General features: G+C 31.1%; 1 protein-coding gene across 1 annotated transcript; it reads left to right on the top strand.

The window, feature by feature from the left end:
• Window positions 1–228: 228 nt before the first annotated feature.
• On the top strand, window positions 229–23009 carry LOC115884941. The gene is made up of 6 exons (XM_030903661.1): window positions 229–336; window positions 3839–3961; window positions 5695–5802; window positions 14525–14596; window positions 20128–20210; window positions 22884–23009. The coding sequence occupies exons 1-5, from the start codon at window positions 325–327 to the stop codon at window positions 20173–20175; spliced, it is 363 nt and encodes a 120-aa protein (XP_030759521.1). The 5' UTR covers window positions 229–324; the 3' UTR covers window positions 20176–20210; window positions 22884–23009.
• Window positions 23010–24438: the final 1429 nt, after the last annotated feature.

Here is a 24438-nt window from a genome sequence, read left to right as displayed (position 1 = left end):
GCGATCGGCAATTTTCTTCTAATGTCCCTTTTAAGTGTCCAGGGGCAGGGGGACAAAAAGAATAACATTTTTTTAACCTTTTTAGTATAGTGTGTAAATGAAATAAAAATATAATAAAAAAACATACGAAATAAGTATGTTGCAACGAATTATTTTGTTGAACTGATTTTCCGCAGCATAAAATTCATTTTATTATCCGAATTTTTAATTAAAAATGCAATATATTGCATTTACATACGATGTAAGTGCATATATAAAAATTATATTGCGGTATATATTTGCTGGATATATTTTTTTAAACGCAGTCAGGTGGTTCTAATAAAAATGTCTGGACTGGTAAGTACATAGCTGAACTAGTTATAGTACGTACTATATATCCACTAGAATATAATATCTAGTTTTAGAAATCTAATTTAAAAATTGTTTGTAAGATTAATTTTTACTTTATAGTAAGACACCGGATTATCTTTACAAGAGGAAAAACTTTTTTATTATTGATATTTTGAGGAAAATGTATTCTTCACAAAAAAATTTGCTTGTTCGGCTTGTTCCATATTTTTATGATTTTTTTTAATTTTCTCTAAAACGGTATGGAAATTTGAAAAAATATAAACGGCAATAACAATTTTAAAACAAGCTAATTTTTTTATGAAGAATGCATTTTTCTCAAATTATCAATAGTAAAAAAGTTTTTCCACTTGTAAAGACAATCCGGGGACATAGTGTATATGAAGGTTGAAAAAAAAATTAATGAATTTTTATACGAAAATCTGGAATCTACATTTTTCAACGTTTATGATATACTTTTTGATAATTAAAATGCAGGGTGTCAAAACATAGTGTCTCTAGCTTCGGTGGGTGGTTCTACAGATAAAAATAAAACAAAAAGCTAAATAATAAAATGCTTCCCGAAGAAACTACAGCCTTCGAAAGGGTAAATAAAAATAATATATTTTGTCTATTTTTAAGAACATTGGAAAACCTTTTTTCTTGAAATTTGGTAATCCTACACACATTTTAATGCCAAAGCGAATGGCGATAGTGTAAAATTCCGTAACAGCCCTGAAAGGGTACTTTCCATCAGGGGAGACAGTACTACTGGTGGTACTTCTTTAATCCTTATACAGGGTTGTTCACCACATACGACACGGAGTATTGTAGCTAAACGATTAGATTTTTACAAATTGTAAGTTTTGGGTTCGTTGAAAGACTATTAGAGCTACAATTTAAAAATATTTTTACAAGATGCAGAGTGTTCCAAATAAGTAAGAAATATTATAGTTGTATTTTTTTTAAATGGAACACCCTGTATATTATTCTATTTTTGGATTCTACGATTGAAATCGTTTTTGAAATATTTTCAATTTTATGAAATTACACTAAAAATTTTACAGCTTCATTTCTCCAAGGGTATCAAAGTTTTTAATACTAAATACTCGTATTTACTGAAGATTATTTATTGATTAGATATTGTGTTGCAATAATAAAAAATTTACAACGTTATACAGAGTGTCCAAAAATTTATATTAAATAATGACTAGCTTTAAACGGCAATAACTTGTTTAATTTAAATGGAATACCCTATATATTTTACGTGAATCATATGCACAATTTAATTTTCTATCAAATTTTATTATACTATTTTTTACCTATCTCTTCAAGTTTTCGTAGAAAATGTATTTTCTTATAATTTAGACATCATTTATCACTATACCCATGGAATATTGACATTTCAGATTTTTTTAAAGCAACATAATATATGTACAGAAAACAGGTGTAAATATTGCAAGCCCAATGGTATACAAAAAAAAAACTATTTAAATCTTTGTAAAAGAGCCAACCAATCAAATATACCACCATTATTTCCGACCAAAAATTAGTTAATTACATACTTTTAAATTGTTTTAATTAATAAAATATTCTAAATAACTGTGGATTTGGCTCAGAAATCAATATAATAATAAGTTATGAAAATGAACGTCTCTGTTTTTATAAATAAGCATTCGTCAAAAAATGAAATAAAATTTATAAGGTGTTACTTTTTACCACACTGTCTAATACACAAACAAAATTCAGTTTTTTAGTATTTGGAGCAATTATTATTAATCAACGTAAACAGTCAATTAATGTATATAGTTTGAATACTGGGATCATATTAATTGTTCCTCTTTAACAAAATATATTGAAACAGTTTTTTTTTAATTTTTTAATGATACAAGCGAACTATATCGACAATATTAGTATCTGTACTCTTTGAAAATTTGTTACATCTTTAAAAATAATCTAAAATTTCAATATTCCATGGGTATAGTGATAAATGAGGTCTAAATTATACGAAAATGCATTTTATACGAAAACTTGAAGAGATGGGTAATAAATGGCATAATACAATTTGATAGACAATTACATTCTGCATCTGATTCACGTAAAATATATAGGGTGTTCTATTTAAATTAAACAAGTTATTGCCGTTTAAAGCTAGTAATTATTTAATATAAATTTTTGGACACTCTGTATAAGGTAGTAAAATTTTTATTATATACATATAACGTTGACAAATATATATATTCCAGATTTTTGTAGTTAGATACACTATTTTTTGACATCCTGTATAAGTTCAACCCATTAATATTTGACATTTATCCCCATTTCTAATTTTAGTAACTATAGGCTTCATTATCAATATTTCAGAACTTATTAAGTAGAGGGTCTCTATTGGTAGTTCATCTATTATGAACAGAAAGCCAGTGGCGGACGCTTTACTTGTTAGAATAGGGTGTCAAGTAATTAGAAAAATTATTAAAAAAACTTATTTTTAATTGACTAAATACCGCATGGTCGATTACATTCTCCATATAATTTTACATATAAAATGACAACGATTGTCATTTCATAGCTATCGCTGACGCCATTTTTTTTCGATCATATTGTAGTTCTCAATGATTTATTACAGGGTGCTTCTCAAGTAGGCTAAAAAATTTCAGGGTGTGATGTCTCATATGTTTTTAAGAAAAAAAAGTTTTTAACAAGGTGTTAAAAATTAAATAAAATCGCATTTCTTGCAATATATCGGAAACTACATTAGATATTTTATTCAATTTTCAATGTAGTAGGGTGAGTCTTACAAAAGTGCAAATATTTTTAGGGGTGGTATATTTCGACCCCAGGAACACGTCTATAAAGTTTTATTCTATTCGGAGTAAAAATGACTTTTTGTGCCTCGCCTGTAATGTCAAACGTACAGCCTTGCGACAACAAGTATCATTTTTACTTTTACTCTTAATAAAACAATATACTATTTTATCGACTGATTGGTTTTATTTCGTTAAGCGGCCCATACATTATCAAACAAATTGCGCAACGAAGAGATGCGCAACGTTGCGTTGCACAACTGGTTCAGCGGTCCATACACTATCAAACAAGTTGCGCAACACAGCGATGCGCAACGTTCCGTTGCACAACTGCCTCACCCATGCACTTAGTAAAATTTTGATCAAACTTCTTGTGCATTGTTTGAGAAACAATCATATCCTCAATTGCCATTGCGTCAATTATTATCGTATATACCCTAGATGATGTCGATGATACCAAAAAACGAAAAAGAAAACAAAGAATTTGGATGAAAGAACTAAAATATTGCACAACGAAGCGCAACACACACATACACTACACCAACGCGTTGCGCAAACAGTCCTTTTGCACAAAAGAATTCAAATATTCTTGAAACTCATCAAACAATATTGCGCAACGCATCAAACACTATCATACATTGGCAACTCGTTGCGCAACAGCCTGCGTTGCGCAATTTGTTTGATAATGTATGTGCCGCTTTTTGCAGAACTTGTTAGTGGTTTTATCAGTGGTGCTGACCGCAGTGGTATGTCAGGATCTCAATCCACAACCTCTCGCGAGTAGAAACGATGGTGGCGAACAGCCACGCTTCCTCATAGGCCGGATCGTAGTAAGTTACAATAATAATATAAAGGGTTTCGGGAACTGGGAATTTCACTACACCATGCCTCTGTACGAGAGCTAGCAACGTCGGAAAAACAAGTATTTTAAGACGTCTGGCTCTTTGATATATCTTTTATTATGCTCTCTGGAACAGCATGCGGCCCGTCTGGCTGCCGATACCCGTTGCGTTCACTACTGCGCATCCAAAGAAGATCCTCTATTTTTTACTTAGCGCTTTAAATTCCAGTATTGAATAAAAGTCAAGCAAGTCTCCATTAGCTCGGCGCGTAGAGCCTTCGCCTATGAAGCGAAGGTCAGAGGTTCGATACCGGCGGGGGGTGTAACTTTTTTATTTTTTTTTTCGTTTATATTCTGATAGTAAAGTATTAAATATTTGCTTTTTTATCACCAAAACGGATGGCGCTTATGGGTTTATGATCCGTAGTGTATATAAGTAGAATTTGATACTTTCATTTGTTTTGAAGGATTATTGTGGTAATTAATTATTAGACAGGTTTAGGATGGTCCGGCTGCCGCGCCGGTAGGTTGCGTTCACTACTGCGCATCACATGTGTACAGGGTGTCGCTGGTACGCATTTTTGTGCGTTTTTTGGGATTTCTCGTTTATAATTTCATTTTAAAGATTTAAACATAGTATATAAAAATTAACGTTTTAATGCTTTATTAAGGTAATTTCTGCCTGTCTTTCTTCAAAATATTTTTATCAGCTGTTGTTTATTATTTTAATAATCATTTTAATAATACTTTTTTTAACAGATTGTTATCTAAAAGCTGCACAAGTTTATTTTCAGTTCAGTTTGTTAAGATAACGATGGAAAACAAAATTATCTGGTTGAATTAAATTAAATAAAATAATAATACTTTTTAAACAAGATTGATTAACGTTAATGTGTAGAAAATGAGCAAATCTAGGGGTAGAATATTTAGTTACATAAAAAACTAGCAAAGTAATATGAAAAAAAAACGCATAATTGTATCTCCACTCATAAACGAGAAATCCCAGATATCCCAAATCCCAAAAAACGCACGAAAATGAGACACCCTGTACCCATGTGATGCGCAGTAGTGAACGCAACCTACCGGCGCGGCAGCCAGACCATCCGAAACCTATCTAATAATTAATTACCACAATAATCCTTCAAAACAAATGAAAGTATCAAATTCTACTTATATACACTACGGATCATAAACCCATAAACGCTATCCGTTCTGGTGATAAAAAAGCAAATATTTAATACTTTACTATCAGAATATAAACGAAAAAAAAAATAAAAAAGTGGCACCACCAGCCGGTATCGAACCAATGACCTTCGCTTCATAGGCGAAAGCTCTACGCGCCGAGCTAATGGAGACTTGCTCAATTTTTATTCAGTACTAGAATTTAAAGCGCTAAGTAAAAAATAGAGGATCTTCTTTGGATGCGCAGTAGTGAACGCAACGGGTATCGGCAGCCAGACGGGCCGCATGCTGTTCCAGAGAGCATAATAAAAGATATATCAAAGAGCCAGACGTCTTAAAATACTTTCTCGAAAACGTTGCTAGCTCTTAGAGTATAGTATTCAGTGGACATTGAGCTTAATAAACTAATTACTAATTACACTGGTAAGGATTTGACTGAAAGGCTGCTATCTTGGATTTTTAATCCAGAAGTCCCCCCCCCCTAGCTCCTCTACTCCTGACATCGCGCCTTGATATTATGTTTTTTTTTTGTTTTTTTAGCGTAAAATTTTTCGTCCAAAATTTGTTCCGCTCCCAGTGCCTGAATATAGTCAAAATGATCAAAACATATTCGGCGTTAGAAGACCAATATACACTAATTCCTATCAGGTAAGGAATATACAGCGTGTTTCTTAGACCTTAAGGCAGGTTTACATTGGTATAAATACACTCACCGGCACGAAAAACGGGCACCTGAAAACTTTCATGTATTTTAAAGTTTTAGACAGGGTGGCGCACCTAATTCACCTCGGTTTTGATTATACGAAAACGGAAAGATGTAGAAACAAAATATTGTATGGGTATATGTGGGGAGACAATGTGCATAATTTAAAATTATTTTGAAATATACACGGTGTTTCAGAACTAATAAGATCCATACCAAAGTTATAATGTTTCTTATGGAACCCCCGGTATTTTATTTCATTTTTGGATTCTTGAGACCAAAAAGGCATTTATATTTGCATGCTACAATAGAATAGATTATTAACACCCTGTACATTACTTTTCTGAATTAGTTCTTATGCTGAGTTTCAAGGTAGAGAAATAAACTTTACTGAAAAATGGTATTGCTTTCTTAAATTTATACAAGGGTATGAAAAATTGCTTACCTATTTTAAGAAATTATTTTATATAAAAACTTCATTATTTCAAATGCAACACCCTGTGTTTTTTACAATAAATCGGAGCAGATTCAAATGCTCTTTCAAATTATATTAGGGTTTCCTATACCTATCTAGCTCAAATTTTGAATAAAACGCGATTTTTAAATGAAATTGCAATCAAGATGGCTGGTGTTGCCATGGCAATTTTCTAGTGACAGTTTTAGTAACTATTTTCAAAGTCGTCATTAGTTTATGGACATTATTATTTATAATTTATAGCAGTTTACTTAAATGGACCTACAATAGTTTAAAAGTAAGTATTCATTATTTTATAAAGAAAAATAAAGCAGTATCTGCTGGCGGAACGAATAGTAGTTGTTACCAGTGATTTTAATTTGTGAGGAAAATTGCTTCTTGGCCTTAAGGGCTTATGCTCAAAATATATATCCAAATAGGAATCTTCCTGATAAGCGTTCCTTTGAAAAACTACTTGTCCTATTTCGCAGAGCTGGTAGTGTGGTTTATAAAAAACCTATTAGGCAGAAACCTGTCGTTGGGAGTGAAGAAAATGAATTTGCCGTAATTGTTTTTTTATAGAAAATCTATATATCTACAAGTCATCGTAAGATAAATCAAAGAACTACTTCGTTTTTCTTGATAGAATAATAAATACATATTTAATAAATATTATTTATTAAACTATTGTAGGTAAATTAAATAAAAATAAAATGGTATAAATTTAAATAAGTCTATAAGCTAATTTTTATTTTGAAAGTTGCTACTAACTGTCACTAGAAACTTGCCATGACGACACTAGCCCTTTTGGTTGCCATTTTATTAAAAAATTGCTTTTTATTCAAAATCTGAGCTAGATAGGTATAGGAAACCCTAATATAGTTTGAAACAGCATTTGAACTGTTTCGATTTATTTAAAAAAATACAAGGTGTTGTATTTGAAACGATTTTTTTATATAAAATAAATTCTTAAAAAAATAGATCAGTAATTTTTCATACCCCTGTATAAATTTAAGGAAGCAATAACATTTTTCTGTAAAGTTTATTTCTCTACCTTTAAACTCAGCACAAGAATGAATTCTGAAAAATAATGTACAGGGTGTTAATAATCTATTGTATTGTAGCATGCAAATTTAAATATCTTTAAATATCTCAAAATCCAAAAAGATTTTAAACATATTTAATCCTTATAATAAATGCCTTTTTATGGACCCAAGAATCCAAACCAAGAATTTTTATAAAACTTTTTGCATTGTATTGTTAATAAGATATATTACAAAGTTTACCTATTTAAATTCGTTGCTTTCGCTTTACTATTTAAATAAACACACATATACAAATGCATACAAGATGGCTCCGTTTTCCGGAAAAGCCCTGTATCAGGATTCCTATTTGAGATTTTCACTCCAAACTTTTTACAAAATATATGTTTAATGGTAGTTCACATTTCAAAAATATTTTAATAGATATACAGGGTGAGTCAAATATATATCATTTATTTATTCGAGTTTAGTGAATTTGCTATAAAATTCTGATTCCAAAAATACCTTAATACCATAGAGTATATTAAATGGTCTTTGAATTATGACCAGGTCCATGAGAACGTCAATATAGACGTCCAGCAATCTTCGTATGAGAACTTCTAATCGAGAGGATCAACTTATTGTAAGTTTATCGCTAAGAAACCGCCGTTTGCCAGCTTTTCAAATTGATAATGAATTGCACTTAAGAACCGTACATATTAACTAACGGACTACAAGAAAAAGATTAAATGAAGTAAATCTTATGTCAAGAAGGCCTGCTTCAGGACCATATATCTTACTAGATGTGTTGACTAGGCCCAAAAGCAAAGGCATGGTCTTAATGTAAAAATTACGAAAAATGTTAGTGCTTTCTTTAAAACCGAATATTTCCAACAAAAATAAAGCTAATGAGATGAACCAAAAAACAAACCATCGAGAATGGATGTATCTAGATGATAAATAAGATGATAAAATAATTTTTAAATTTCTTGCTGTTTTAACATATTTCACAGGGTGTTTCAAACTTTCATCAAAAATATCAACATTTTGTTTTCCCTCGTATAATTAACAGATGGGGAGTTTCATTTTTAATTTAGAAAAGATACTAAGAAGTCAACTAATTTGGCAACACACTGCTTAAAAAATCATCAAAATCGGCCCATTGAAATAAAATATATTAACATTTAAAATACATCAAAGTTTTAAGGTGCCCATTTTTCGTGCCGGTGAATGTATTTCAAAAACTATAAATTTTAGTCATATACTTTTCTAATGAAACAAACCTTTATTTTTTTACTAGAATCCAAAAATCAATTAATATATAGGGTGTTCCATTACAAAAAACATAACTTTGATGTATAACTTTTTTTGGGGACACCCTGTAGAACTCTACATAATTTTAGAAAATACTTTAAACTGACTTACATCAGCTCAGAAAATTTCACTTCAATACAAACTTTTGTTCTCCTTGCAAAAACCGCGTCGTTTATGACGCGCCACCCTGTATTTCAATTCGATTTCAATCAAAATTTCAATGATTAGAATATAAGCAGAATAGGTATAGCTTATGCATTAGATTTATTTATTTCAATAAATTTACTTAGAAAAAGAAATAAAAAAATTAAAATATTAAGAAGGAAATAATTAAGAATTTACTAAAATTACTAAAATAAAAAATTAAAAGCAACGAAAAAAAATGGGTAAACATTTTAGTATTTTATCTTGAAAACACAATTCAGAAGGTTTCACATTAATATATTCACAGTAATTGAATTCCGAGGTAAAAGACTCTGGGCCCTCCACTAAAAACACAATAGAAAAACTTTAAATTACATGAAAATTTTAAGGTGCCTGCACTGTTCGGTTTTTATATGATTCAAAATAAAAAATATATAAATTGTAAAATTAGTATTTTTTTAATGGCCATAATGCGTTCTTTCAAAATCATCGAACAATTAAATCATTTCCATAGATCCAGTGACGTACCGTGACTTTGAATTTTGAGACCAAAAACTGAAACAATAATTTGTCAAAAAAATCATATTACAGCTATATGTTTTATTTTGATAAAAATTGGAATTGATAGTGGTGGTGGATCACTTAAAGTTTGTCTAAATGTGCTCCCTGAAAATGATCCCGAATATTTCAAGAAATATAAAAGTGCTGGAATTAATAAACTATTCATAATTGGCTTAGGACCAAAGTTGTCTGAATCTTATGCTAACATTAAAAGCCTCTTTGAGACGTTAGATCTGCAGTCCATATGTGGAATTTGTTCCTATACTTTTGCCGCTGACTTTAAGCTTATTATGATTCTCCTTGGTCTTCAGTCAAATTCATCCACTCACACTTGCCCATGGTATGATGTAAGGAAATTGAAATTAAAGGATCATTCAGAACTATAAATAGTATTACAGAAAATACAAATTTATGGCAACAATCTGGAGGAAATATAACAAAAGCCAAAGATTTTAGTAAGCGTTTTTGTTTGAAATTTTTTTTGGTATTTTTTAAACTGTTGTTCAATGAACCATATGAAAAAGGGCAATTATTTTTTAGAAAACTGTATAAACATACCTTTAATCATTGGCGACGAAGAAACACCTGTCTTAAAGTATATTCCCCCTCTTGAGCTTCACCTTTTGTTAGGTGTGGTTCAAAAACTATTTGATTGTCTTGAATTGGAGAATACCAATGTTGCAACAGAATGGATAAAAAAGCGGGATTGAAACTAGATCATTATGAAAAATGTAACGGAAATAACGCCAGACAACTTTTAAAGAAAGTGGATATTTTGAAGACGATATCGCCCGGTAAAGAATTCTATTCAAAGTTTTGACAAGCAAAAACCTAAACATCTTATTTTTAGGAAATAAATATATTGCAGTGTTTTCTGCATTCAATCAAGTAGTTTCGAGTTGTTTGGTCAAGCACTAAACAAACATTTTGAATATGACATCGAACAATTTAGATAGGAAATACTCAATTTAGGTATTAAGATAACTCCAAAGATTCATGCAGTTCTGCATCATGTGCCAGAGTTTATAAAAGCAAATCATAGAGCTCTAGGATTTTACTCGGAACAAGTATCTGAGCAGGTTCATTTTTCCTTTAAATTATTTTCTAAAAAGTTTAACTTGAATCCTCGTTCAGAATGCTACCAAAATAGTCTTTTACGATGTATTTGTTGTTATAATAGTCCACGTATTTAAGATTTGTGTTGTACTTAGCTTTAGTTAAATTTAGCGATAAAACCACTTAGTTAGGAAAAGAAATATAATTATTCTAACTTATTAGTTAACATTTTTATGCAAAATAAAACATATAGCAGTAATATGATTTGTTTGACAAATTATTTGTCAGTTTTTGGTCTCAAAATTCAAAGTCACGGTACGTCACTGGATCTATGCAGGGGGGTGACAGTGAAATAGGAAAATTGGAAACAGTCATTAGTGTCATTCCTGTCATCTCCTGACGACAAGTATAGCCGCCTAGACAAGGACAACAATGTTTCTGTCTAACTATTGTCCAACTTCACAGTTTAGAATTGACAGATTTGTTCTAGAACAAATCGAACAAATTTCGACGCCATTTTAATTCTCTCCGTTTAGTTTTGTTTTGTAAATTCAATTTGATATTTCGCCGGAAATTTATAAATATAAAGGTAATAAAGCATATAAAATATATATTACATGAAAAATCCTGGAGAAAAAGACGTTTCTGCAGTACTAGGTATGTCCCATGTATATTTAAAATAGGTAGTAAATAAACACTATTTCCATGTTTTTTAGATGCAAGAAAATTTTGTTATATGTTTATGATTGGCGATTTTATTGAAAATGGAAACAATTTACAGCAAGGTAAGATCATTTTTAACTATAGCCTATATTAGTTATCTCCAGTATGTGCGATTTATTGTCAATAATACAATCAATCTGTCTGATACAATCTGATTGTTATCCGATTAAAAGTCTCTTTTTACTTCTTTTGGATTCATAAACCAGGTCTCTTTGGGAATAATGGAGCTTTTTTAATTAGTATATTTATATTTTATACCTATATTGATATTTTTACATTGTTAATTTTAGTATAAAAAATGTGTTTTTCTGTTTTCAGGTTTGATTTGTTATGGTATAAGATATACATCATAAATAAAACAAAATAAAAATTTATTCAAACGTATTTATTTGAAATGTGAGACAACGTGACTAAATAAATATAAAAAAATAAAGAATTGAATGATTTCTATATCAATTACTTAATTATATGCAGTTTTAACGTAAATTAGTAAGGTATAAGCATGACTTACAGTAATTTGTAAATAAATACACGTATTCACAGCCTTCAGAAACAGAAAACGGGGGCAGGAACATGAAAACGGGAGCCTTATACCATAACAAATCAAACCTGAAAACAGAAAAACACATTTTTTATACTAAAATTAACAATGTAAAAATATCAATATAGGTATAAAAGCTTTTGACATTTCTAAATATCAGACCAATGCCGTCCCTAATAGAACAGCCTCGGAGCGAGATTTATGACGTCACGCTAGTTAGATACCACGAATTAATAAATATGTTGTAGAATACATAGAAAACATAACTATTCCTCGTATTTTTGGTTTGTATTTTAAAAATGATATAGTTTACATGAAATATACATAACATACAGTTAATAAATACAATATATATACCTATTTATAGTAATAAATACTTTGGCAAATAAACTATGAACCATACAAATGCAGCAAATATTTTACAATATACAAATCATGAATAGGTACATAAGATAATGGGTAAAATGTAAAATATATTTAAAATTTTTGGGTTTGAAAATCGATTTAATTTAACAAAAACATTCAATATCTACTAATAGTGATGTATTATTATTTGCATTCACAAAATTTATATGTATATTTTGAAAGCATCATTGATATCGAAAAATTATATTTGCAAATAATACAATATCAAAAAATGGCATCAGCGATGGCTATGAAATAAAGATCGCTGTCATTTTATATGTAAAATTATTCTAAAATTTTTGATTTTCCTGGGATTTAGGTTAGGGAAAAACGCTAATTAAGTTTTCATTATTTTTTTTGGTTTAAAAAAAAACGTTATAGCTAACATTTATAGCCTTCATCAGTGTTGTGTCATATAAAAAAAATAGTGTCGAATATAATCCAAAAAATTATATATACGAGGAATAATTATGTTTTCCATGTATTCTACAACATGTTTGTTAGTCCCTAGTATCTAACTAGCGTGACGTCATAAATCTCGCTCCGTGGCTGTTCTATTAGAGACGGCATTGCATCAGCATGGCCGCAAGTTGCTAACTTAATAAAATTAACACTAGGAGAGCCCGCGGTAACTGTCAAATTCAAAGTTATTCGTTTCACAGACTATAATATATATTTTACATGCTTTATTACCTTTATATTTATAAATTTCAGGGGAAATATCAAATTGAATTTACAAAACAAAACTAAACGGAGAGAATTAAAATGGCGTCGAAATTTGTTCGATTTGTTCTAGAACAAATCTGTCAATTATAAACTGTGAAGTTGGACAATAGTTAGACAGAAACATTGTTGTCCTTGTCTAGGCGGCCATACTTGTCGTCAGGAGATGACAGGAATGACACTAATGACTGTTTCCAATTTTCCTATTTCACTGTCACCCCCCTGCATAGATCCAGTGACGTACCGTGACTTTGAATTTTGAGACCAAAAACTGACAAATAATTTGTCAAAAAAATCATATTACTGCTATATGTTTTATTTTGCATAAAAATGTTAACTAATAAGTTAGAATAATTATATTTCTTTCCTAACTAAGTGGTTTTATCGCTAAATTTAACTAAAGCTAAGTACAACACAAATCTTAAATACGTGGACTATTATAACAACAAATACATCGTAAAAGACTATTTTGGTAGCATTCTGAACGAGGATTCAAGTTAAACTTTTTAGAAAATAATTTAAAGGAAAAATGAACCTGCTCAGCCCAACCGTAGCGTATCGGATGTTTGTGTTAATAAATAATTATTAAAAATTATCTATTTTTATTATAATAATATGTTTTTATAACAATTTTAATAACTACCAACATTTATTCACAACGTAAAATAAAAAAAAAACAAATTATTGAGTCTACCCCACGTCTACCCTACATCATAGTTTTAGATTTTTTAAATTAAATTAGAGCGGCACTGATAAACCGGAATTTAAGTCGGCCATATTTGCGTCCCATCGCGGTGGACCTAAGAGTTTTGATATGCTCCTTCCTTAGTCTTCTTATTCAAAGTCCTTGCGGTTAAAGTACTATTTTATCTACTATTTTTGATAGATATAAGGCAATTTTAACAGTTGCTGTGGAAAAAAATAATGATTTTGTGAATTTTAGCCCCAAACTGAAGATATAGTTTTTAAATGCGCTAAATCCGGTCCTGTATATTACAGAGGCTTTGTTTCTGCGTAAAAGAATATGCGCAGTAAGTGATGCGCAGACCTTTTGAAATATATACAGAGTTGTGCAACTAGATATTCAATAAGCTGTAACATAACTATAAATAACTTTATTTATTTATTTATTTGGTTGATTGAGTAAAATACTAAGGAAGAAGTACGGAATACTATTTTTCAATACCACTATGTATATTTTTTTACACATTAGTTTTATACAGGTACGGATGAAAAGTTATTACTTTTCAAAGCAGTGAAAAATATGTAGGTGGCACCCTTTACAAGTAGGAGTCATAATAACTTCAAAATCAAATTTCTCATGTCAAATAACTTCCAGACACCAATTTTCATCTAAATATTGTAACGTCAATATTGGGTTAGTTTTGTTTCATTAATTATTTGGAAAAATCGAAATAAAAATGAAATTTCCACACCCTGTATCTCCGAAACGAAGCATTTTAGGACATACATTTATACGAACTTTTTTACTTATCTTTATCTGCAGTATATAGTTCCGAAGTATCCCGAATACAATTCGAACCACCTGTATATCATAAGAGACTCGCAGTTGGTCAGTAGCGTCCAAAAAAATTCTGTTACTTTTGCGATGTACAGGTAAAGTTAAAAAAATCGTGTTAAATAGCATTTGACTTCTTCCTTTGTTGTTTTATTCGTTTTTTTTGCTACAGGGAGTGAAAAAAATGTGGTTTATTATTTTTTAGGGCGCACCGGATGCCGGAACCAGCAGATTTTTATTTGATATCGGACGACCCGTTCTCTCCACCTTAGAGAGAGTAAGTCAATTTTCGATACCTATAGGCTTGGTGCATTTCAGTTGATTTCAACAAATTCCGACAGCAACGCTTCAGCGGAAAAAATCTGAAATTATCAATATACAGGGTTGTTCACCACATACGACACGGAGTATTGTAGCTAAACGATGAGATTTTTACAAATTGTAAGTTTTGGGTTCGATGAAGGACTATTAGAGGTACAATTTAAAAATAATTTTACAAGATACAGAGTGTCCCAAATAAGTAAAAAATATCAAAGTTGTATTTTTTTAAACGGAACACCCTGTATATTATTACATTTTTAGTTTCTACGATTAAAATAAAGGTAAATTTGATTAAGATTTATTATACTTAAACCTTACCGTTTTTGAAATATTTTCAATTTTGTGAAATTGCAGTAAAAATTTTAAGACTTCATTTCTCCAAGGTTATCAAAGTTTTTAATACTAAATATTTACTGAAGTTTATTTACTGATCAGTTATTGTGTTGCAATAATAAAAATAATACTACCTTATACAGAGTGTCTAAAAATTTATTTTAAATAATTATTAGCTTCAAACGGCAATAACTTGTTTAATTTAAATGGAACACCCTGTATATTTTACGAGAATCAGATGCACAATTTAATTGTCTATCAAATTATATTATACCATTTTTTACCTATTTCTTTAAGTTTCCGTAGAAAATGCATTTTCTTGTAATTTAGAACTTATTTATCAATATACCCATGGACTATAGACATTTTAAATTATTTTTAAAGATGTACCAAATTTTTAAAGAGTACAGATACTAATATTGTCGATATAATTCGTTTATTTCATTAAAAAATAAAAAAAAACTGTTTAAATATTTGTTAAAGAGGACCAATTAATATGATTCCAGTATTCAAACTACATTAACTGACTGTTTGCGTTGATTAATAATAATTGCTCCAAATACTAAAAAACTGAATTTTGTATGGACATTAGACAGTGTGAAAAAAAGTAACACCTTAAAAATGATATTTCATTTTTTAATAAATGCTTATTTATAACAACAGAGACTTTAATTTGATAACTTATTATTATAGTGATTTCTGATTCAAATCCACATTTATTTATAATAATTTATTAACAAACACAATTAAGTATGTAATTAATTAGTATATGGGCGGAAATAATGGTGTTATATTTAATTAATGGTTATATTCTTTTATAAAGATTTAAATAGTTTTCTTTTTGCATACAAATGGGCTAGTAATATTATCGTTTTGCTAAAAACTATAATATTACTAGTCTGTACATTTTGTACATTTGTTGCTTTAAAAACAATCTAAAATGTCAATATTCCATGGATATATTGATAAATGAGGTCTAAATTATAAGAAAATGCATTTTCTACAAAAACTTGAAGGGATAGGTAAAAAATGGTATAATACAATTTGATAGACAATTTAATTGTGCATCTGATTCTCCTAAAACATACAGGGCATTCCATTTAAATTAAAGAAGTTATTGCCGTTTGAAGCTAATAATTATTTAAAATCAATTTTTAGACACTCTGTATAAGATAGTATTATTTTTATTATTGCAACACAATAACCGATCAATAAATAAACTTCATTAAATATTTAGTATTAAAAATATTGATACCCTTGGAGAAATGAAGCTTTTAATTTTTACTGCAATTTCACAAAATTGAAAATATTTCAAAAACGGTAAGGTTTAAGTATAATAAACCTTAATCAAATTTACCTTTATTTTAATCGTAGAAACTAAAAATGTAATAATATACAGGGTGTTCCATTTAAAAAAATACAACTTTGATATTTTTTATTTATTTGGGACACTCTGTATCTTGTAAAAATATTTTTAAATTGTAGCTCTAATAGTCCTTCAACGAACCCCAAACTTACAATTTCTAAAAATCTCATCGTTTAGCTACAATACTCCGTGTCGTATGTGGTGAACAACCCTGTATAGTTCACGCCACCGTCATGTTAATCGCATTAAAATAATATTGAAATCGTGGTTTTGTCATAATATTTAAGTATTTGGTTTTTTTTTGCTAGTGCAGTTAAACATTCGAGGTACGAGGTTTATGTGATTCGAAAATTCGAACTAGGCGTTTTGTTGTGTTGTGACAATTTCAAATGTTAATAAAATTGCCTAAAAAATGTTAAACGAGAGCGTAATTAATACAATAACTCAACTTTCCCAGATATTCAACTCTCCCGAAAGAACATTTTATAGCTTCATAATTTCTTACACCGATTTGATCAATAGCAAAAATGGATTCAAGCAGTTCGATGAAACAAGTGAGTACACGAAGTGCATAATCAAAAAATTAAATAGACATATAGATACTATGAGGGGATAAAATATAATTTGCAATATTAATGGTATACTTTTTTAATCAACTAGTGATTAAATGTTTTATGAACATCTTCTAAAATTATAATTATGTACCTTTAAAAAATTTCGTTATAGCCGAAATAGCTCCAATTATGCCCCACTAGCAAAACCGGTGATTAAAACTAGGCTCGCTACCGTAGTTGAACGCATCTAATTTTTTTTTTAACTGGAATAATAAATTTCAATGCAAGTTAGACCTTCTGAAGATATCAATATATTTACCTTTTTATTTTTTTGTTTAGAATTTCCACAAATTATATTTTCTAACATTTTTAGAATAATTATATACAAATTCTTTTGTTTACTCGCCATTTAAACCCGTGTATTTGTATGTATTCGTTATTTACGATATTCTCCGGCGGTGGCAGCACCGGCAGAGAATGCATCAAGCCTATAGAGGATCAGTGAACAGAGATATTTTCACATATTTTTAAAATAAGTTATATATATTTTTTAAATTGGATGATTAATTTTATATACAAAGTGGCCCATCGAAAATGTTCCGCAAGGCATAACGGCCAGGGTCATTTTTTTTTCAGAAAATTCAAAAACACGTCAATTTCGTTTGTGAGGGGGACAACTTTTGCCCCAAAAATGATTGCAAAAATTATTATGGTGTACTCACTTGCAGAAAAAGTGGAAATAATCGGACTTTATTTTAATAATAATGAATGTGGCAATCGGTTTGCGCAGATATTCAATGAACGCCATCCTGACAACCACCTTTATGGCAAAATTGTTCGCGAGTTAGTAGCAAAATTTCGTGAAACTGGTTCAGTTATGAATAAAAAGAGGCAGAGGAAAAATCCTGTAGTAAATGAAGCTATGGAGGTATTCGTATTGGGTCAAATTGCCATAGAGTACAAGAAAATTAGCCAATGAGACCGGCGTGAATCGTACAAGCGTCCAAAGGATATTAAAAAAACACCACCAAGTTCCACCCGTACAAAATTCAGTTGGTACAAGACCTCAATGAAGACGTTTTAAAATAAATAAAATAAAGTTTATTTTTAAAAAAGAGTTCGATTATTTCCACTTTTTCTGCAATTTGAAAAGAACTTCAACGCAAAAGTCACAGAACAGCTATCTAGCAACTACCGCACCTGATCGTTCAACCTTGTAGCCAGTGAAAAAATGCGTAAACATCTAGAAATAATAAGAAAAAACAGCAAATTGGTCGAAGGAATTTACCCTTATCATTTACTCTGATAAATGTTTAAACAAACTTTTCAAATTTCAATCCTTCATATTTTCTCAATGACTCGACCAATTTTTAAAAACAAAGCGGGAAAGTATAGAGAATAGAAAGCCCTTTTCATTGCGGTACCACTTGACCCCCCTTCCCATTTGAAAAAAATTGGGGGATGACACCCCCGCTTAGAGGGTTGAAGATTTTGCAATCATTTTTGGGGCAAAAGTTGTCCCCCTCACAAACAAAATTGACTTGTTTTTGGATTTTTTGAAAAAAAAATACCCTGGCCGTTATGCCTTGCGGAACGTTTTCGATGGGCCACCCTGTATTTTGTTCTATAGTGGGCCGATTTTGTTGATTTTTAAGCAATATTTAGTTAAGTTATTTGACTTTTTAGTATCTATTTCTAAATTAAATTAAAAATGTATATACGAGGGAAAACAAACTGTTGATATTTTGGTAAAAGTTTGAAACACCCTGTGGAATATATTAAGATAGCCAGAGGAATTCAAAAATAATTTTATCATCTAGGTACACACTTTTTCCAGAGTTTGTTTTTTGGTTCATCTTAATAACTTTATTTTTGTTGGAGATATGCGTTTTTGAAGAAGACACTAACATTTTTTCTTAATTTTTACATTAAAACTATGCCTTTGCTTTTGGTCCTAGTCAACACACCTAGTAAGTTGAGTAAGATAATATATGCTTCGTTTAATCTTCTTCTTACAGTCACTTACACACTCACTTACACACTTACATGTACGCTGCTTATGTGCACCTAACCTAACCTAACACTACTTCCCCTAGGAGATGCAAGACCTTGTTGGTGGGGAAGCTCCTGGTCAGGTGCTGGGGGGAATCCCCTCTAGCACTTGGCTTGGTCTAAGAAGCATCTCACTCATCGTCTTGTCCCTGACTGTAGTGTCGTGGCCAGGGAATTGCACAAGACATATAACGATACCGGGCGGGGCTACGGACAGCCTCAACCTTGGGGCACCGGGGGGCACCCCATTGTATTTTACCCCTTACTTCTACATGAGGGGCTCTGTAGAAGTGGACCGACTGTCCCTAGCGACTCATAGGAATACTATGAGATCTGGTAATAATAGTAATAAAAACATCACCGGTGAAGCTGTGGGGAAACCCCCTAGCGACACTGGGAACAGTAACAGTGAAAGTTCCAAGGGGCCAAACCCAAAGAGAACTACAGGAGAGGTGGCTGACACTTGCGTGAGACCATCCTCCGCAAGTGGCATACAAGCTACCACCTCCTCCAAGGGTCGGGAGCCTACCTCCTACCTCTAAACCCATCAGGCGACACAAGCTACCGTTTCGTCTACCCGGCCTGGGTCGTAGCTCCTCGACTGTGAAGGACACGGGTCTCCGTAGGAAGTCCTGGGACTGTATGATGAGTTATAACTCAAGAAAGGGGGACACAATAGATCTCTAAGGTCGCAGAGATTAACCCTCCTCCCACTTATTCTAAAAATTCTAAAAACCTAACACTATTTCATAGGTCTGATTTAAAAAAAAGTAAACATTACGAAAAAATGTTAGTGTCTTCTTCAAAAGGGAATATCTTTAAAAAAAATAAAGCTATTGAGATAAACCAAAAAATAAACTATCGAGAAAAGGCACACCTAGATGGTAAGATGATTTTCGAATTCCTTGCTTTTTTAATATATTATACAGTGTGTTCCAAACTTGTACCAAAATGACAAAATTTTGTGTGCCCTCGTATAATTGCCATACGGGAACTTTCATTTTTAATTTAGAAAGGGATACTAAAAAGTAAAATAATTTAGCTACAAGTGGCTTAAAAGATCATCAAAATCACTCCTCTAGAACACAATATATGAAGCTTTAAAATACATCAAAATTTTAAGGTGCAACCATTTTTTTGTAGATAATTTGAATATTTTTGTTTGTTTTTCTTTTACAATAGAGACCATCATATTTTTCACAAAACCGCCGAGTGTCTTATGGATGGTAGAAAGTAGAAACGAGGCCGAATAGGTCCCTCCAAAGGTAGGTGTAGAATAAATATACACGGTGCTCCAATAACAAAGAAAGGTTTTGGGATTTAAAGCTTCATTCAGAACCTCGGAATTAGTGGAATAAATTAGCGGTTTCAATTACACTTTATACTTTTTAGTTTGCGATCATTCAGATGTCTAAAAAATACAATTAAAAGTAATAGAATGTCCTAGCAACAGCTTGAGTGCCGAGCTGCAAGCTCTAAGAAAACTTAAGCCTTTTTTTGATTTAAATCATTTTAATGACATAATAAGTCATTTGATATTAAATAATTTTTTGAAACCTGACTTAGGGCTCGAACACACTGACGACCAGGTCGCACGGGCGGCCGGCGCGGCCAGGCCGCTGCTACCTCTAAAACCATTAAATCAAATGATACCGCGCTCACTAACGTCCTGGCCGTCCGTTGGTCGTTGTGACCAATAGGCTGCACTAAAATATTATAATTTTCTGCCGCTTGTTGCCGGTTTTCTTCCAAATTAATAATTTTTCAGGTGAAATCCCTCAAGTTCAACGCACAATATTTTATTTCGTATAAGATATAGTGTTTTAGTGTAGTTTTTGCATACGTGCAGAAAATCCAAAGAAATAGTATACAGACTAGATCAAAGGGAAACTTAAATCTAGTCCCTTTTTTTTATCAAGGGTCGATTCTAGTAAAAATTCAAAATATTTTCATCACTCTATTTATGGTTGGTATGATACCTGTTATTATACATTCGAGTTTCGATGTTAAAAAATAAAAAAATCATATTTAAAATCTTTCTACAACCACTTGTTTTTTTTATTAAATTATTTTTTTTTAGTTGTATTGCAGTCATGTACAAGGAGGACAACTGTATTTTAAATATTATATTTAATTTAATGTTTTTCAAACAGGGTCCATTAGACTATATTTCTACTAGGTACATTATTTTAAAAAAAAATTAAGAGTAAACATTTATAAAAATAGAAGTATTTACTGTTGTAGATTCTCAGTAACAATAAAAAAGAGGAATTTATATTGTAAACATTGAAATAACTGGAAGCTAAACTTTCTACCTGCTTATATCACAGTTTAAAGAATATATATTCTCTTACATATAGTCTTATATTTAGAGCCAGTGTCTGACGAGAGCCAGTGTCTGACGACCTTTTTTTACGATGGCCCTAATATGTGTACTTCTAAAGTCGATAAAAGCCATCAGTAGAAGTCCATATCAGTAGAAAAAAGAAACAGAATATCTCCCTTTTTGTCGGTCGCGCGTACACAATGCTTTTTGTTCGGTCTATTTGTTCTGCTTGTTCGTGCGCGCTCGGTTCGTCGGGCTAAAATGCTCAAGTCTGGACGCACCTTTAGGAACAATACTGTTTCTGTCCTTTATTGATGTAATGCTGAAAATCTGACGAGTTACATGTCTCACTCTACACATATTAAATTACATAGACGTAGGATGTAGAATATTCTGTTATGAAACGACTGATGGAATAGCAGGCATCGCGGATTTGAAAAACATGGAAATACCGACGTTATCGTGTAATCGGGGTTGGAGATTTTACTTACTCCATTTACCACACCAGTATCTATTAACGAAAAATCCAAGAATATTTTAAATGCATTATTTAATATTAGAACATTAAATAAGCTCATGAATAGCAACATCGCTTTTTAGGTAACTCGGATATTTTAACATTTCTGAAACTTAATTCTTTCTGAAACAATATTTTCTAATTGGTAAAACGTAAAAAAACGTTAGATCTGACAACTCTGTTGAAACTGGTCGTTCAACTGGCCAGCCGACGGCCAGGTCGTTGCGACCTGGTCGTCAGTGAGTTAGAGCCCTTAAGGCTTAAAATTTAAGTCGTTTTGAAAATGATTTGTGATTTAAATCTTTATTCCGAAATAGAAAAAGATTTAAGTCTTTTTTATGATAATTTTTATGATAAATTTTTAACAGCAGCATTTCTTTTTTAACTGTTGTTCTATCTGTACTCGATACATATAAAGTACTACAAAATCGGTTAGATTTTGTAAAAAAAAACATATTTTTGTGTTTGTAGATGTTCTGAAAATTAACCGTTTTATTTTATGTGGTTTTAGTATCATCTGTATCTATGTATAATAAATTAATAATATGATAATTATATAGTAAGAAAATCACTAATTGGGAATACAAGAAAATTAATATTAACAATTAAAAAAAGGTACTTAAATAGAATTCTGGTTGTCTTGACTTGAGGGTAATTATATTGATTTAAGTCATTTTACTGACTTAAATTGCAGATAATCATGATTTAAGTCAAAAATATAGACTTAAGTCATGAAAACGACTTAAATAACGTTATATTGATTTTAAGTCTTTACAAAAATGACTTGACTTGAAATAAAATGACTTTAGTCAAAGACTTGAAGGATTTCCTTCAACATGAAGGATTTTTATCCAAAAAGAAGACATTATGAAGGTTTCTGGCAGTTTTGCACAATAAAAATTGTTAAAATATGTTGTAGGAGTATTTATTCTTTTTTCCTACATCAATATTTTTTCACATATTCACATATTATCCCTAGATATTATTCTATGGACTCGAGAATCACTGGACAAAATCTAAGGATTGCTAAAATATATGTTGCATATGTTTTACTGAATCTTATAGTCTATAATAACTTATTTGTTTTGTTTACAGGTAACTGGGGGATATTGTGCATAAAAGCCAAGAGTTGTACGATCATGTAATATGGTACTAACTGAATATAACTCAATAAGATCTTAGTTGTAAATCATTCAGTCTAATAAAATTATTAAAAATTAGTATATTTGTGTCTTATTTTAAAAACAAATCGTTTATCAAGTAAAAGCTTCTGTGTAGATAAAAAACCGATCTGTTTTGCTTGAACTGAATTAGAGATTAGTAGATTATTATTTATTACATTCCCAACTAGCAAATATAGTTCCCAGTCCTTTTTAAAATGTCACTGCCCCTAAAGTACAGTTCCTAGACTTACTCTGCCACTTAAAATGTTACTCGATAAGGAATAGTCACTTTGAAGTATATTTCGAGAGTGACCGGTTAGTCCCTACCTACCATAAAAGTGGAAAATAAACACCCTGATTGCAAGTCGCAAACAAGTAATTTCAAGAAGTGGCTGGAACTACCCGAATCTTTGAATATGACACCATAAAAGACCAAAAACTTTATAGTAACTTTTCAAAGTAGGAGTTACCAACAAGTGCTACCATAATGCCTCCATTAAGTTTTTGTTACTTTATTGTAACAATTTAAGTTACGAGGTAGTCGCGGCCACGACACCTAGTTACTTCTAATTTATAGTAGCATTGAAAGTAGCAAAATAGTTACTGCTACCTTCCTAGGTTACTATAAAGTAGCCGTCGCTCATCCATTGCCACTAAAAAGTCACGGGGGTCAAAAACGGCTACTTTATAGTGACCGTAACTTAATATACCCTAATAAATGTAATTGCATCGTGTGGTGCTCTGTTTTAGTGTTTTCTTTTACTTGCTTTTAAGCTTTATTAAAATTTTGTAAAATCCCTAAGGTGAATAAAAAGAAATTTAGATATTCTAGTACTTTCTACCGAAGAATTCAACAAAAGGAATCACTGCGAGCCGATGCATCAACATCAGAAACGAAAACTACATCTTTCTATAATCCTACTGATGAACATCATAAATCATCACTACCTGATTTATGATGATGAGACATTTTTGAAGCTGTTTCTGTAGATGAGTGTAGTGTTAGTTCATCTGAATCTTTGAGGAGAACTAGTTTGAGAACCAACAATATAAAACAAGAGCTAAAAGAGTGGGCGTTAAAATACTCTATACCTCATGTAGCTCTGAATAATATAGAAACACTAATAATAGAAAATGCACAATAAGTAAAAAATAACTTCAAAGGGCAAGGCGGAACGTTATAGTAGCACCAATGGAATGTATAGTTGCCACCACCGCGATCGGTGTAGCAACGGTCCAATTAAGTGGCAATTTGGTGGCGCAGGGAACTTTCTTGGAAAAATGACTTTATGGTTCCAAAGAATCGTTGACCATGTAGTTCCAACAAAGTTATTGTTTCTATAAAGTCGCTTTGGATAGCTACAATTGTCACTTTATCAATTCGAAGATTTTAAAGGTCCAAACGGGTAGGGTTGGCCTAATATGTTATTGTTCCCGGTACTTTGTGGAAGCATATGGAACTATAAAGTATTTTTCGGATTAAACGG

This window comes from Sitophilus oryzae, unplaced genomic scaffold (assembly GCF_002938485.1).
Source record: "Sitophilus oryzae breed Bouriz unplaced genomic scaffold, Soryzae_2.0 scaffold_358_pilon_pilon, whole genome shotgun sequence".
Lineage (NCBI taxonomy): Eukaryota > Metazoa > Arthropoda > Insecta > Coleoptera > Curculionidae > Sitophilus > Sitophilus oryzae.
The sequence above is the reverse complement of the archived record's forward strand: the minus strand, read 5'-3'. Positions and strand labels throughout refer to the sequence as shown.

Excerpts from the sequence above, each read along its gene's own strand:
- LOC115884941 (XM_030903661.1), top strand. Across the intron at positions 5,803-14,524 it reads TATACACTAATTCCTATCAG|GGCGCACCGGATGCCGGAAC; the intron begins GTAAGGAATATA and ends ATTATTTTTTAG. Across the intron at positions 14,597-20,127 it reads TTCTCTCCACCTTAGAGAGA|AGACCATCATATTTTTCACA; the intron begins GTAAGTCAATTT and ends CTTTTACAATAG.